General features: G+C 46.8%; 1 protein-coding gene and 1 pseudogene across 10 annotated transcripts in view; both read left to right on the forward strand.

The window, feature by feature from the left end:
* The window catches only part of LOC105706961 (intraflagellar transport protein 172 homolog), a 34274-nt gene that overhangs the window by 430 nt on the left and 19843 nt on the right, over positions 1–14001 (forward strand). For 3 of the 10 annotated variants that reach the window (XR_010337898.1, XR_010337901.1, XR_010337902.1), the window contains exons 2-10: positions 873–950; positions 1613–1691; positions 1910–2030; positions 2208–2360; positions 4654–4747; positions 4893–4957; positions 5556–5665; positions 5777–5906; positions 6019–7883. Coding sequence is in view for 3 of the 10 variants with exons in the window: in XM_064363922.1 (XP_064219992.1) it covers positions 873–950; positions 1613–1691; positions 1910–2030; positions 2208–2360; positions 4654–4747; positions 4893–4957; positions 5556–5665; positions 5777–5886 (810 nt within the window). In the remaining 7 variants the exon portion in view is untranslated. Of the gene's footprint in view, positions 1–872; positions 951–1612; positions 1692–1909; positions 2031–2207; positions 2361–4653; positions 4748–4892; positions 5666–5776; positions 5907–6018; positions 9542–11840; positions 11915–14001 lie in introns of those variants that run through there. The other 7 variants (XR_010337899.1, XR_010337903.1, XR_010337900.1 and 4 more) reach the window with 6 other exon arrangements.
* LOC135269662 (ras-related GTP-binding protein A-like) lies at positions 12070–13720 on the forward strand (annotated as a pseudogene).

A 14001-nucleotide genomic window follows, 5' to 3' on the forward strand; every position in this document is an offset into this window, starting at 1 on the left:
AAAGAGGGACAGGATGAGAGGGTGGGGGATATGAGGGAAAAAAAGGGAAAAGGGGGTGCAAACTCAAGGAAGGAAAGTGTGCTGGTGATCTAGGTTTCCAAAGCTTTGGGGGAAACTTTCAGAGAGGTTTATATAGTTAATTTTACCCTTTCCTTAATTTCCTCCTCTTGTGTTAGTCGTTACTTTTCTAGACAAACTTCCTTCTTGGGCCTTTGATTACTTCTTTCTTTCATAAGCAGTCTGCCACCTCCCCTCTAGTCCAGAGCCTGTCTTTGCAATTCTTGTGCATAGGGGTAGATCCAGGTTTTGTTTGTGGCTGGAAGCTTATACAATTTGAGGAACTCTCTTTAAGAACAGTTGCCTTAGGCTGGGCCTGGTGGCTCACACCAGTAATCCCAGCACTTTGGGAGTCTGAGGCAGGTGGATCACATGAGGTCAGGAATTCAAGACCAGCTTGGCCAACATGGTGAAACCCCGTTTCTACTAAAAATAAAAAATAAAAAAATTAGCCAGGCATGGTGGCACACGCCTGTAATCCCAGCTACTTGGGAGGCTGAGGCGGGAGAATCGCTTGAGCCTAGGAAGCAGAGGTTGCAGTGAGCCGAGATCGCACCCCTGCCTTCCAGCCTGGGCGACAGAGCAAGACTACATCTCAAAAACAAAGAACAGTTGCCTTGTAAAGGGCCTGTGTAAATAAGGAGCCCTGAAGCTTAAGCTTCTTTTAGTTTCCCAATATTTTTGTTGGTCTAGTAGTTAACAGGTAAGGATTTTGGTCCTCACGTGCTGGCATCTTAGCCAGGCTGAGGAGAACTTGCTGCTTTCTGATCTTCATATCCTTCTGTCATCCTCTCTGCTCTGGCTGTTTCCCCTAGAACGCTGTGGAGGAGGCCATGGGCATGTACCAGGAGCTACACCGTTCAGATGAGTGTATTGTTGTGGCTGAAGCCAAGGTACCTGTTTTGACTTCTCCACAGTTGTTCAGAATTTGGTTCTGCCAATTTCAAAAACCTTCTTTTGTCAAGGAGGCCATAGAAAGCAGAACAGGGTTGGGGCTTGGACTTGATGTGGTGAGGAGTTAGGATACTGCTGACCCAGGAGGATTTCCCTTGTTACAGAGGGATTGGAGAAGCATGGGAGGCACAAGGGTAGGAAGGAGGATGTGACTTCTAGTTCTCCTCTGCGTGTCCAGGGGCACCCAGCCCTGGAGAATCTATGCCGGAGTTATTACCAGTGGCTGATGGACACACAGCAGAAGGAGCAAGCAGGTGAACTACAGGAGAGCCAAGGAGATGGGCTAGCAGCCATCAGCCTCTACCTCAAAGCTGGGCTCCCTGCCAAAGCTGCTCGGCTGGTGGTGTCCTGAGAGGAACTGCTAGCCAACACAGAGCTGGTAGAACACATCACTGCAGCCCTTATCAAGGGGAACTCTTCGAAAGGGTATGCTCACTTCCTCTTCCTAGCCCTTATCTCCAGATCTCAGGACCCTTCTCCCGTCCAGAGGAGTCTCAGGGCACAGAGCGCTTCCTGACTGCTAGTGTTCCCTTGTTTTTGGAGCTAATACTTGATTCTTTGTGTTGTAGGGGTACCACAGTAATGTGTTATGTGTTAACAGGCAGGTGATCTCTTTGAGAAGATTCACAATCCACAGCAGGCCCTGGAGTGCTACAGTAAAGGGAACACATTCATGAAAGGTACTAGCCACCTATAAGCCATCCTTTACTGTTGTAGACTCTTGCCCATCTGTCTCTCCAGCACCTCTTGGTGCATGTGTTCAGGTTGCCTGGCTCCAGTTCTGCATTTCTCCCCTCTCACCACCCCATCTCACTCCATGCTTCATCTCCCTGTCCTACCTTTTTCCTGAGGTCCACCCCTGGAAGTCTGGGCTGAGCACCTTTTCTCTCCCTGGCAGTGGTAGAGCTGGCTCGATTGGCCTTCCCAGTGGAGGTGGTGAAACTAGAGGAGGCATGGGGGGACCACCTGGTGCAGCAGAAGCAGCTTGATGCAGCCATTAATCACTACATCGAAGCCAGGTATGGGAGTATGGGAGTGTAAAGGACATTTGGGTGTGAAGTGAGGGGCAGTGGAGCCAGTAAGGACACCGAGGCTGAAAAGAAGAGATCTCAAAATGTAGGTGGAAGTGTGCTTAAGGGGTCCCTTTACCTCCATTCATCTTCATCTTTCAGCCTACATATTTGTATCTTTCTCAGCTTTGCCAGGTGCTCCATTAAGGCAATTGAGGCCGCCCTGGGTGCCCGCCAGTGGAAGAAGGCAATTTATATATTAGATCTACAGGACTGGAACACTGCATCGAAATACTATCCTCTCGTGCCCAACACTATGCATCTCTTCAGGAGTATGAGGTGAGGGAGAGTCCTTTCCGCAGCATGAGGTGGTGCAGTAGAGGATAACAGTGAGAGAACCCAAAACAGGAAGTGGAGGCCAGTTCACCTGATCCTTCTTTCTGGGCCCCAGATAGCATCACCACCTTGAATGAGAAAAGAACAGTTCACTTTCCCAGTTTCATTCCAGCGTGACACAGATACCTCCCTTCACCCCAGATATATAAAGTGAGTCTCTAGCTCTGTTCTAGCCAGCATGAGTGATTCTTCATGAATAAGTCTAACTCTAACATAGTTACAATATAAAATTGCTTTGCATTGCAGGAACGTGAGCCCCTTTTGAATTCCACTGTCTTGTTCTCGTACTGTTTGGGGCTGGTCTTTCTTTTTAAATGGTAGAGTATATGAGACACCCATACTCATCTTTTCTTCTCTATTACTATAAGGTCATGTCTCAGGCTCTCCACCATCCCAACTGAGGTTTGTTCTTTCCTTGTTGAAGCTGCTTTAAGTCTGTTGCTCTGACTTTTGTATCTACCTCTCGTCAACTACAGATTGCTGAGGAGCTTTATACTAAGGGAGACCAGACAAAAGACGCTATAGACGTGAACACCCAGGCTGGCCATTGGGAACAAGCCCACAAGGTAAAGATGGGTGGAGTTTATGGTAAGAGAACTCTGCCTTAGTGGCAGTGTGGCCTCATTCCTGGGTCTGTTTCTCCTCTTTGCTTGACTCCCTGAAAGTTGACAGAGAGAACCAAAAAAACAGTCTGAGCCACTTTGATGTATACCTGAAAAATATTTCCAGAAGCAGAGGCAATAATGAAGAAATGTGGTAAAGGAAGATCCTTGGAAGGACATGATAGAGTGGCAAGAATAAATTAACTGCTCCTATTCCCTAGGGGCTCAGAACAGTGTTTAATTTTTGGCCGTTCTAAGAAGGGTGGAGAGGGAACAGACTGTAAAGCCAGCACTGCAGACTGCACTAAGCCAGTCACTTGCTTCTGGGTAGTGGAAGTGTGATTCTGTCAAATGCAAAGCGCCCTTTTCTTTTTTTTGGAAGCACCAGAGCTCATGATGTATTTTATTTGTAAATATGTATTACATCTCTAGAGAAAGAATCTCAGGATTTTCCCTCCGATGTGTTGTTGTCTTGCTTCTTCATGGTTCATGATGCCAGCTGAGGTTGTCAGTACAATAAAACCAAACCGGTGGCTGGGCGTGGTGGCTCACGTCTGTAATCCCAGCACTTTGGGAGGCTGAGGCGAGCGGATCACGAGGTCCAGAGTTTGAGACCAGCTTGACCAATATGGTGAAACCCCGTCTCTACTAAAAATCCAAAAATTAGCCAGGCATAGTGGCAGGCGCCTGTAGTCCCAGCTACTTGGGAGGCTGAGGCATGAGAATCGCTTGAACCTGGGAGATGGAGGTTGCAATAAGCCAAGATCCTGCCATTGCACTCCAGCCTGGGCAACTGAGTGAGACTCCATCCCAACAACAACAACAACAAAACCAAACTGGCAGGATGGGAGCAGATTATTCTGCCATTTTTCTAGATCTCGGAGTTGCATGTCAAATCTGGGGCTAATCACTCCACACTTGTTTAGCCTGCCTGTGAGGTTCACAACAATTTTCCTAGCTCTGTGATCATTAGTGATTTCAAATCCGCCCAATGTTACCATATTTCATCATCACAGTTAGAAACCGGACGATGACTTAGGGGCACAGCCTAATAAGAACCTGGTGTTTGCCTCTCTATCCGGCATTGTTGATGCTCTTGAGAGCATCAGCCAGAACATTCATGTGCACCATTGTGGAGGCGCAGAAAGACGGCAGAAGGAGCAAAGTGAACTTTTCTTAAGCAACTGTTATAAATGCCAATCGTGGAGTCCGATGCTGAGGGTCATCTTTCTCAGTTTTTGGAGAGACTGTGTTTCTGATAATGTAGCTGGGGCTCAGGAGGAGGTGGTGAGCACCAGGAGCCCTCCTGGCCCTGTCAGCATAGGACTTCGAGGCTCACTCCTCCCTTCCCCTTCGCAGGCCCATTCTCCTTCCTCAGGAGCAGCTGGCCTCAGGGAAGGCATAGGCTTTTCCAGACGTCTCTGGATCCACGCCGACAGTGGCGAGGTCTTCACAGGGCTGGCTGCCTGTCTTCCTTTTTATCTCTGTGCTTTTCTGTCACTTCATGTCTGTTATCCTTAAACCTGTCACTTTTTCTCCCCTCAACCCTGTCCTTTCTCTGTTTGGTCTTGTCTTGTTCCTTTTATGAAGGGAAGTGTGAAGTAAGAAAACTTTTTCTGCACCTTCTGTTTCAGCTCCTTTGAATTTGCTTTTGAACTCTCTCGGCTGGCCCTCAAGCACAAAACCCCCGAGGTCCATCTCAAATACGCTATGTACCTGGAGGATGAGGTATGGGTGTGATTTAGACCCTGACCGCAGAGCCCTCTTGTTCCATCCCCTAGTGCACTGCTGCCTGGTGTGCAGACCCCGGTCTCGTGACTGCCTGTGATGCCAGTCTCCTTCCCATCACGCATGACTGCCTTTCTCCCTGCAGGGTAAATTGGAAGAGGCTGAAGCTGAATTCATCAGAGCTGGTAAACCCAAGGAAGCAGTCCTCATGTGAGTTACCCCATACATTCCTTAATCCTGTTTCCCCAGTCCCAGTCCCAGGATCTTTCATGATTATCTTGACCTTCATTCAAACCTAGAACAAATCAGTGTTACACCCCTCAGTGACATGGCTGTTTCTCTCCCAGAATTTGGACCTCAGTCCTATACTCAGTCTCTCCTCTGTCCCCATCTGGGGGCAGGTTTGTCCATAACCAGGACCGGGAGGCAGCTCAGCGTGTGGCCGAGGTTCACATGAGGTGCTTGTAGGACAGGCTCGGAGGGCCTTGGAGGAGAAGGACTTTCAGAAAGCAGAAGGGCTGCTGCTCCGGGCCGAGAGATCAGGCCTGACTCTCAATTATTATAAGGCGGGGCACTCGACTCAGGGCCATGAGGGGAAGGGGAGAGGGTCTGAGAGCCCACAGAGAGCCACACTGACCCCTGGTATGAAGAAAGATCAGGGAGGTTAGTACTGGGGAGTGGGAAGACAGGAAAGAGGAAGGAGAAGAGAGGTCTAAGGACCCAGGAGTCCATGGGCCAGGGCACCTGTGTGGCAGTGGGAAGCTGTCATGCCTGCCTCTGCCCTCTTGATACCTGGAAATCTGAGCAGGAGGCTGGATTATGGAGTGATGCGCTGCGGATCTGCAAGGACTATGTGCCCGGCCAGCTGGAGGCTCTGCAGGAAGAGCATGAGCGGGAAGCTACTAAGAAGGGGGCCAGGTATGAGGCAGAGGTCCAGCAGCAGTGGCAGGGCTGGGAGGGTCATGAGGCGTGCACAGAATAGAGCACGCTGGCCCCCCATGCCTAGTCCCAGTGCTCTAATCTCCACAGGGGTGTGGAGGGACTCATGGAACAAGCTCGACACTGGGAGCAGGCTGGAGAGTACAGTCATGCCATGGACTGCTACCTCAAAGTGCGAGACTCTGGAAACAGCGGCCTGATGGAGAAGTGCTGGATGAAGGTGAGGGCAGCAGGCTCTTTCTGGCCCTCCTTCTTCCTAGGCCTCCATTCACACTCAGCTTTCCTTCTCACACCTGCAGCTGTCTCCTCTGTGTCTTTTCCTTTTCAATCAGGTAGCAGGAATCTGTGGAGTGCCTGCTGGATGGTAGAGCCAGAACCTCTGAAGGCTGTTAAGCAGATATAAGACAGAGCCCTGACAACTAAAAGTTAGGGGAGTTGGACTAACACATGGCTCAGTTAATATCATATCGGAGTAAAGATCAAAGTACATGACTTAGAGTTAGGTATTATGGTGAGCAAAGAAAAGTCAAACTTGGTGTTTTCAAAGTGATTTTTACAACTTTAAAAATCGTTGGGCTGGGCACGGTGGCTCACGCCTGTAATCCCAGCACTTTGGGAGGCTGAGGTGGGTGGATCATCTGAGGTCAGGAGTTCGAGACAAGCCTAGCTAACATGGTGAAACCCCGTTTCTACTAAAAATACAAAAAATTAGCCGGGCATGGTGGCCAACGCCTGTAATCCCAGCTACTCGGGTGTGGTGGCACATGCCTGTAATCCCAGCTTTGGGAGGCTGATGCAGCAGAATCACTTGAACCTGGGAGACAGAGGTTCAAGTCTCCCAACTTCGATCCTTTGTCTTTTTTGAGATGCAGTTTTCCTCTTGTTGCCCAGGTTGCAGTGAGCTGAGATCACGCCACTGCACTCTGGCTTGGGCAACAAGAGTGAAACTCTGGCTGAAAAAAGAAAACAAATCATGTCTTGATGTGCTATCCTTTCCAACTTTGTTCCTGGAGTATTACTTAATTCATTTTTCTAAAATACCATTCTCTTGGCTTCTGGTCAACAACCTTCACAGTGATGACCCTGTGCCATCTATATATTGTCCAAAATGCTTTCATTCTCTTAATGGCCCCAAACAAGGCTTTTAGAAAGCTCTGTGCTGCATTGTGGTGTGTGTGGTGGCGTGAGCCTGTAGTCCCAGCTACTTGGGAAACTGAGGCAGGAGAATCACTTAAACCCAGTAGGCGGAAGTTGCGGTGAACTGAGATCACGCCACTGCACTCCAGCCTGTGACAAAGTGAGACTCTGTCCCAAAAAAGAAAAAAAAAGGAAGAAGAAGGTTTTGGCATGTTTTATTAATCTTTGTTATAGCGTGAATAGATTCCTTGTACATTTTTTGTTTATAGTGAATTAGCCCTGGAGAATTCAGTCATGTCTGGATGACCTGACAGAATAAATGTTCCAGACTTGGAAAATGAGACTGTAGATTCTGGGGTAGAGTGACCCTCTAAGGTCATTTAATTTCCCTCTCTGACATCTCTTTTCTGTCCCAGTGCAAAAGCAGCTAGGAAATGTGTCAAGCCTTAGATTTAGGAAACCGTATGTCTCAAATGTTCTGAGAGTACCTACTTAAAATATCCTAACTTCCTTTAGTTTACTTGATCTTGTATTCTAGTTTGTGGTTTGGGACATTTAACCCCATACCTGGACTTCTAGGGAGTGACTGGCTCTAGAGAAAAGGCTTGTAGAGCAGAACAGGCCTCTTGGAAGGCCTGCGTCTTTGAAACCTTGCCTCATACTCCCTACTTAATGACAGGCTGTCTAGCCCAATCCTAGAAGAGTCATAAAGGAGTTTGGCTGTCAGAATAGAGCCTATGGACAGCTGCAGGGAGGGGCAGCAGATGCTACTTTGGGTGTGGCTCAGAGAAGAGACCTAAGCAGCATGCACACTGACTGCTGTCAGCTTTACCTTGGAAAGCCCATTGTGATATCACATGAACTCACAGCCTGGAGGCAGAAAACTCTTCGGCTGAGGAGAGCATCTGGTTGAAAAATGGCACCAATTTGGGGGATGGACATCCCACTGCCATCATGTATCAGCCTTTTATTACTATTTGTTTTGTTTATTTCGGAGCTTTGGATGCTGTTTTCTGGGAAGCAGAGCTGGAAGCAGGTGCCAGCCAAGATAAACTCAGAGGTATGTGATGTAGCCCTCCCTTGAAACTCACTGGTCCCTGCTCCTGAGGCCATAGAAACTCCTATACTTTGGGTCAGGGGAGGAACTGGATGTGGGGAGAGGGAAGCAGAGACAGTGCCCATGATGTCTTCCTATAGGTCACTATAAATCCTTTTTCCTTCAGTTTATTTCAACAGACCTTGAGCACCTATTATACATGGCAGTGTAGTAGACATTGAGGAAGAATAAAAAACTATCTCCACTTTCTAGGAGCTTAAAGTGAAGTGGGGGAGACAGACAGACACATAACTTCAAGGAAAGAGAATGTGTTAAGAGTTAATAGATGTATAAATGTTGCTAAAGACATGGGAGGTGGACAGCATTTTGAACTAGGGGCTCTATAAACTGCATCTGGGAGAGCTCAGGTTTGAGTGTGCTTCAGAGGAAGAGGGATTTGGAAGGTGGTTGGGGTGAATACACTGGGAAAAAGGCATGGGAAAGGGAAGAGTATTGGATATGTTTGAGGAGAGATTGTAGTCCTATGAGGACTGCATTCACCAATCTGGATGGAATATAGAACTGTAGGGACTCAGAGCGAGAAAAGGTTGAAAAGTTGACAGAGGTTACATTGTAGTTTTGAATGCCAGGCTGAATACTTTGTATAAATATGACTGTACAGTTTGAAAGATATCAAAGATTTTAAAGCCAGGCAAAAATGTGCTTAGATCTGTGCTTTAGAGCAATGTTTCTTGAACTTTAACATGCATATGTATCACCTGGGGGGTCTTGTTAAAAAGCAGATTCTGATGTAGTAAGTCTGGGGTAGGGATTGAGTTTCTACAGTTCTAACAAGCTCCCAGGTGATGCTGCTGCCCTCGGACCGGGACCACACTTTAGAGTGAGGCTTTAAATACCTCCAGCAAGCTTTTATTATAGTTCTCTGGCATAGCTAGGCCATTTGAATGGTTTAGTGGGAAGAAGGGAGGAAATAAAAGGATAAGAGCAGTATGGTGAAAAAGAGAACATAGCCGGGTGGGGGGCTCACGCCTATAATCCCAGCACTTTGGGAGGTATAGGCGGGTGGATCACTTGAGATTAGGAGTTCAAGACCAGCCTGGCCAACATGGTGAAACCCCATCTCTACTAAAAATACTAAATTAGCCAGGCGTGGTGGTGTGCACCTGTAGTCCCAGCTACTAGGGAAGCTGAGACACAAGAGTCACTTGAACCCGGGAGGTGGAATTTGCAGTGAGCTGAGGTCACGCCACTGCACTCCAGCTTGGGCAACAAGAGGGAAACTCCATAAAAAAAAAAAAACATAAATTCCTCAAATGTTTATCCCACCCCTCTCCCCCCATTTGCACTCCTCTGTACACTATTGATACAGCAGTAAGTGGAAGAGATGGAAGTATCTGCTGTCAGGGATGTGAAAGTGGAGGCGGTCTTGGGGTGAACGTTTACATGTGGAAGGTGATGCAAGACTCCCTTGCAAAGGAGGGAGAAGGGAATGAGTCTATTTTTCTTTATGCAAAGAGTCAATCATAAACATTATCATCATTTTCTATGAGGACTACATTCATCACGGCATTTCCAGTGCCTAGTATACTGCCTGGCATATTAGTAAGTGCTCTGTAGTTGTTTGTGAAATGAATAAAGGACTTCTCAATTTTAACCCTGAATGACTCACAAGATGATGGTGTTTTAAACTACATAGGCAACATTAGACAGGAAAAGTTGTGAATGTGGTGGGAGGCAGAAAATCAACTATTGTATTGGAAGTGCTTGTAGAATTTATGTGGAGATATTCATCAAGCATCTCAAATTAATGGCCGAGACCTGTGATGTTCAATATTGTATCCACTAGTCATGTGTGACCATTTAAATTTTTTATTTTTGAGACAGGGTCTCTCACTCTGTGACCCAGGATGGAGTATGACTCACGGCTCACTACAACCTCAAACTCCCAAGTTCAAGTGATTCTCCCATCTCAGTCTCCCAATTAGCTGAGACTGCAGGCCTATGCCATCATGCCTGGCTATTTTTTGTATTTTTTTGATAGAGACAGGGTATTGCCATGGTGCCCAGGCTGGTCTCAAACTTCTGGGCTCAAGCAATCCACACACCTCAGCCTCCCAAAGTGCTGGGACTACAGGCGTGAGTCACCACACCTGGCCGTAAATTAATTAAAATTAAATAAAATTTAAAATTCAGTTTCTGGCTGGGCGAGGTGGCTCACACGTGTAATCCCAGCACTTTGGGAGGCTGAGATGTGTGGATCACGTGAGGTCAGAAGTTGGAGACTACCCTGTCTCTACTGAAAATACAAAAATTAGCTGGGTATAGTGGCATATACCTGTAGTCCTAGCTACTTGGGAGGCTGAGGCAGGAGAATGACTTGAACCTGGGAGATGGAGGCTGCGGTGAGGTTGGTGCCACTGCACTGCACTCTAGCCTGGATGACAGAGCAAGACACTGTCACAAACAAACAAAGACAGCACACACAGAACCCCCAAAGCTAACTGGGTCACTCTGCTAAAAGTAACTAAGCACACAAAAGTTCTCTGTACCCTACTGTCTGCAGCAGCATTTTCAAACCTTTTTTGACTCTCAGACTTCTTTCACACTCATAATTTTGTCAACCTCCTTAGGAACTTAAGTATTTTGTCCATTTTTTCATAACATGTAAGTTATATTAGATAAATTTTATTTTAAAACAATCACTCTTTATAATTGGAAAGTTATTTTAACATCATCTTAAGGTATAAAGTCAAATGTCTACTTTTTCTTCTGTAAGAAGTGATGCATGATATTTAATTGACTTTAAGTGTATTAGGTATGACAATTTTCACAACAGTTGGGTATGAGAAATAGCAAAGGTTTTGTTTTTGTTTTTTGTCTATATCAAACATAATCTGGTTTAAGCCTCCCTTTACCTAGGTTGGCAAAAAATGTCCAACCTTTGTGTTGTATAAGAATTCCAGAATTACTCAGGAGGCTGAGGCAGAAGAATCGCTTGAACCCAGGAGGCGGAGGTTGCAATGAGCCAAGATTGCACCACTGCACTCCAGCCTGGTGACAGCAAGACTCTGTCTCAAAAAAAAAAAAAAAAGTTCCGGAGTTTCTGCAGTTTATCCAGAGTAGAAGTAGGTCAGGCCCTTAAGCCACAGGGATAGCTCTTGCTTTTCTTCTTAGCCGTCTGAAGGCAAAAACTGTGTCTCAACTCCTCTCTGCCAAGTTCGGTCTCCAGGGTCTTTGCTAAGGTCCCTAAACTGCTGCATCTGGGCTCTTAACACCAGAAGGGCTCCGGGACCTCCTACCCAGGGTCCTCCTACCCAGTGTACCTGAGGCTTCAGGACTGCTGGCATTTCAGGGAGCCACCTTCCTGTCTCAACCCTCTGGGACACTTCAGCTTAAAATTTTCCCCAGATCGAGACTTATTTGAGGGTTGGTTTTTTGGTTCTTGACCATTTTTTCAGCCCTGAAAAACTAACTCCCTGCTGTGCTTTAGGAGTTCCAAGACCCTATGAACAAAGGCCTGGCTACCTTCTTTGGTACAGGGAAGCATGAACCTACTTTCTTTGTCAGAAAGATGAAGCAATAAAAATATAGTGTAAATTACTCAGGAAGTCACTCTGCCTCATAAAACAACAACTACAATTTCTTACTACATATTTATGTAATAAAAATTTTTTGTTCACACACATTTTTATTAAGGTACAATTGAATACCTTAAAATGCACAGATCTTAAGTGTATAGGGTGATGAGTTTTGATAAATTTATATACCCATGTAACTAAAACCCCGATCAAGATATGCCTTAGCCATAGCCCTGAATGGAAACGACCCTCATGCTGTTTTCTAGTCTCTGCCCTCCTCTCTGCTCAGACACAACCTCTGTTCTGATTTCTATCGTCATGGATTAGTTTTGCCTATTCTTTTTTCTGAAGAAGTCAAAAGTTAAATTTAAAAATGTCTTAGAACAGGCAGGCGCTCCCCTTTGAGAAAGAACCAGCCCCGCCGCCGCAGCCTCTCCAGCTCCTAGCTCGCGCTCTCGGCTCTCCTGCCGGCCCAGCTGCGCAGCGGGGCGGAGCGAGGCCCGGCCTGCGAGCTCCCGGAGCCCCCTCTCCGTCCTTCGGCGCTGCGTGTAGGCCGCGCCCTCAGGCCCAGTCCGTGGCGGCCCCGGCGGCCCCGGCGGCCCCGGCGGGTGATGCCAAATACAGCCGTGAAGGAAAAGGTACTGCTGATGGGGAAGAGCGGGTCAGCGAAGACCAGCATGAGGTCGATTATCTTCGCCAATTATATTGCTCGCGACTCCCGGCGCCTGGGGGCCACCATTGACGTGGAGCACTCCCATGTCCGATTCCTGGGGAACCTGGTGCTGAACCTGTGGGACTGTGGCGGTCAGGACACCTTCATGGAAAATTACTTCACCTGCCAGCGAGACAACATCTTCCGTAACGTAGAGGTTTTGATTTGCGTGTTTGACGTGGAGAGCCGTGAACCGAAAAAGGATATGCATTATTACCAGACATGTCTGGAGGCCATCCTCCAGAACTCTCCTGACGCCAAAATCTTCTGCCTGGTGCACAAAATGGATCTGGTTCAGGAGGATCAGCGTGACCTGATTTTTTTTTTTTTTTTTTTTTTTTTTTTTTTTTTTTGGAGATGGAGTTTCGCTTTTGTTACCCAGGCTGGAGTGCAATGGCGCGATCTCGGCTCACCGCAATCTCCGCCTCCTGGGTTCAGGCAATTCTCCTGCCTCAGCCTCCTGTGTAGCTGGGATTACAGGCACGCGCCACCATGCCCAGCTAATTTTTTGTATTTTTAGTAGAGACGGGGTTTCACCATGTTGACCAGGATGGTCTCGATCTGTTGACCTCGTGATCCACCCGCCTCGGCCTCCCAAAGTGCTGGGATTACAGGCGTGAGCCACCGCGCCCGGCCGTGACCTGATTTTTAAAGAGCGAGAGGAAGATCTGAGGCGTCTGTCTCGCCCGCTGGAGTGGGCTTTTTTTGAACGTCCATCTGGGATGAGATGCTCTACAAAGCCTGGTCCAGCATCGTCTACCAGCTGATTCCCAACGTTCAGCAGCTGGAGATGAACCTCAGGAATTTTGCCCAAATCGTCGAGGCCGATGAAGTTCTGCTGTTCGAAAGAGCTACGTTCTTGGTTATTTCCCACTACCAGTGCAAAGAGCAGCGCGACGTCCACCGGTTTGAGAAGATCAGTAACATCATCAAGCAGTTCAAGCTGAGCTGCAGTAAATTGGCCGCTTCCTTTCGGAGCATGGAAGTTAGGAATTCCAACTTCGCAGCTTTCATCGACATCTTCACCTTAAACACGTACGTGATGGTGGTCATGTCAGATCCGTCGATCCCTTCTGCGGCCACCCTGATCAACATTCGCAATGCCAGGAAACACTTTGAGAGACTGGAGAGAGTGGATGGCCCCAAGCACAGGCTCCTTATGGGCTGAATAGTCCCAAATGCTCTTTCTGAAAATGCTGAATTGCCTTTTTTGTTTGCATCCTTTATTTTTAATATTCATAATGTCGCGTGCTTAAAAGTGGGCTTTGAAGTGTGTGCTGCTTTCTCCTTTCATCTTTCTCCCCTGCTCTCCAGTCTTTAAACCTTGGACGCTACTTACTCAGCTACCCAGTAGAGCTTGAAGCTGGCTTTTCTGAGAAGATGGTTTGGTGTAACACTAAAGTAGGTAGCTCATGTGTGTTCTGATTACCTGGGTATAATAGATATGCACATCAAAGCCTTTACCAGTATCTTCCTGTATTCCGTATCAGATTGCAAAGATGCAATGTTACTATTTTATGAGCAAGGTATTAAAATGCATTTATAAATTCTTCTTGGCTTCATTCATGAATAAATGTGTTAGCAATTAAAATATATATATATCTTAGAACAAATAAAAGTGTAAAAAGCAACATACCAAAATTCATGGAATGCAGCAAAAACAGTTAAAAGGGAAATTTATAGCAATAAATGTTCTATGCTTTGAATATTTTGTCCTTTCAAAACTCAAATCTAAATGTTATCCCCAGTGTGGCAGCATTGTGAGGGATTCTTTTTTTTCTTTTATTATTATTATACTTTAAGTTTTGAGATACATGTGCAGAATGTACAG

This window comes from Aotus nancymaae, unplaced genomic scaffold (assembly GCF_030222135.1).
Source record: "Aotus nancymaae isolate 86718 unplaced genomic scaffold, 86718_ANA_hifiasm-v0.15.2.pri h1tg000057l, whole genome shotgun sequence".
Classification (NCBI taxonomy): Eukaryota; Metazoa; Chordata; class Mammalia; order Primates; family Aotidae; genus Aotus; species Aotus nancymaae.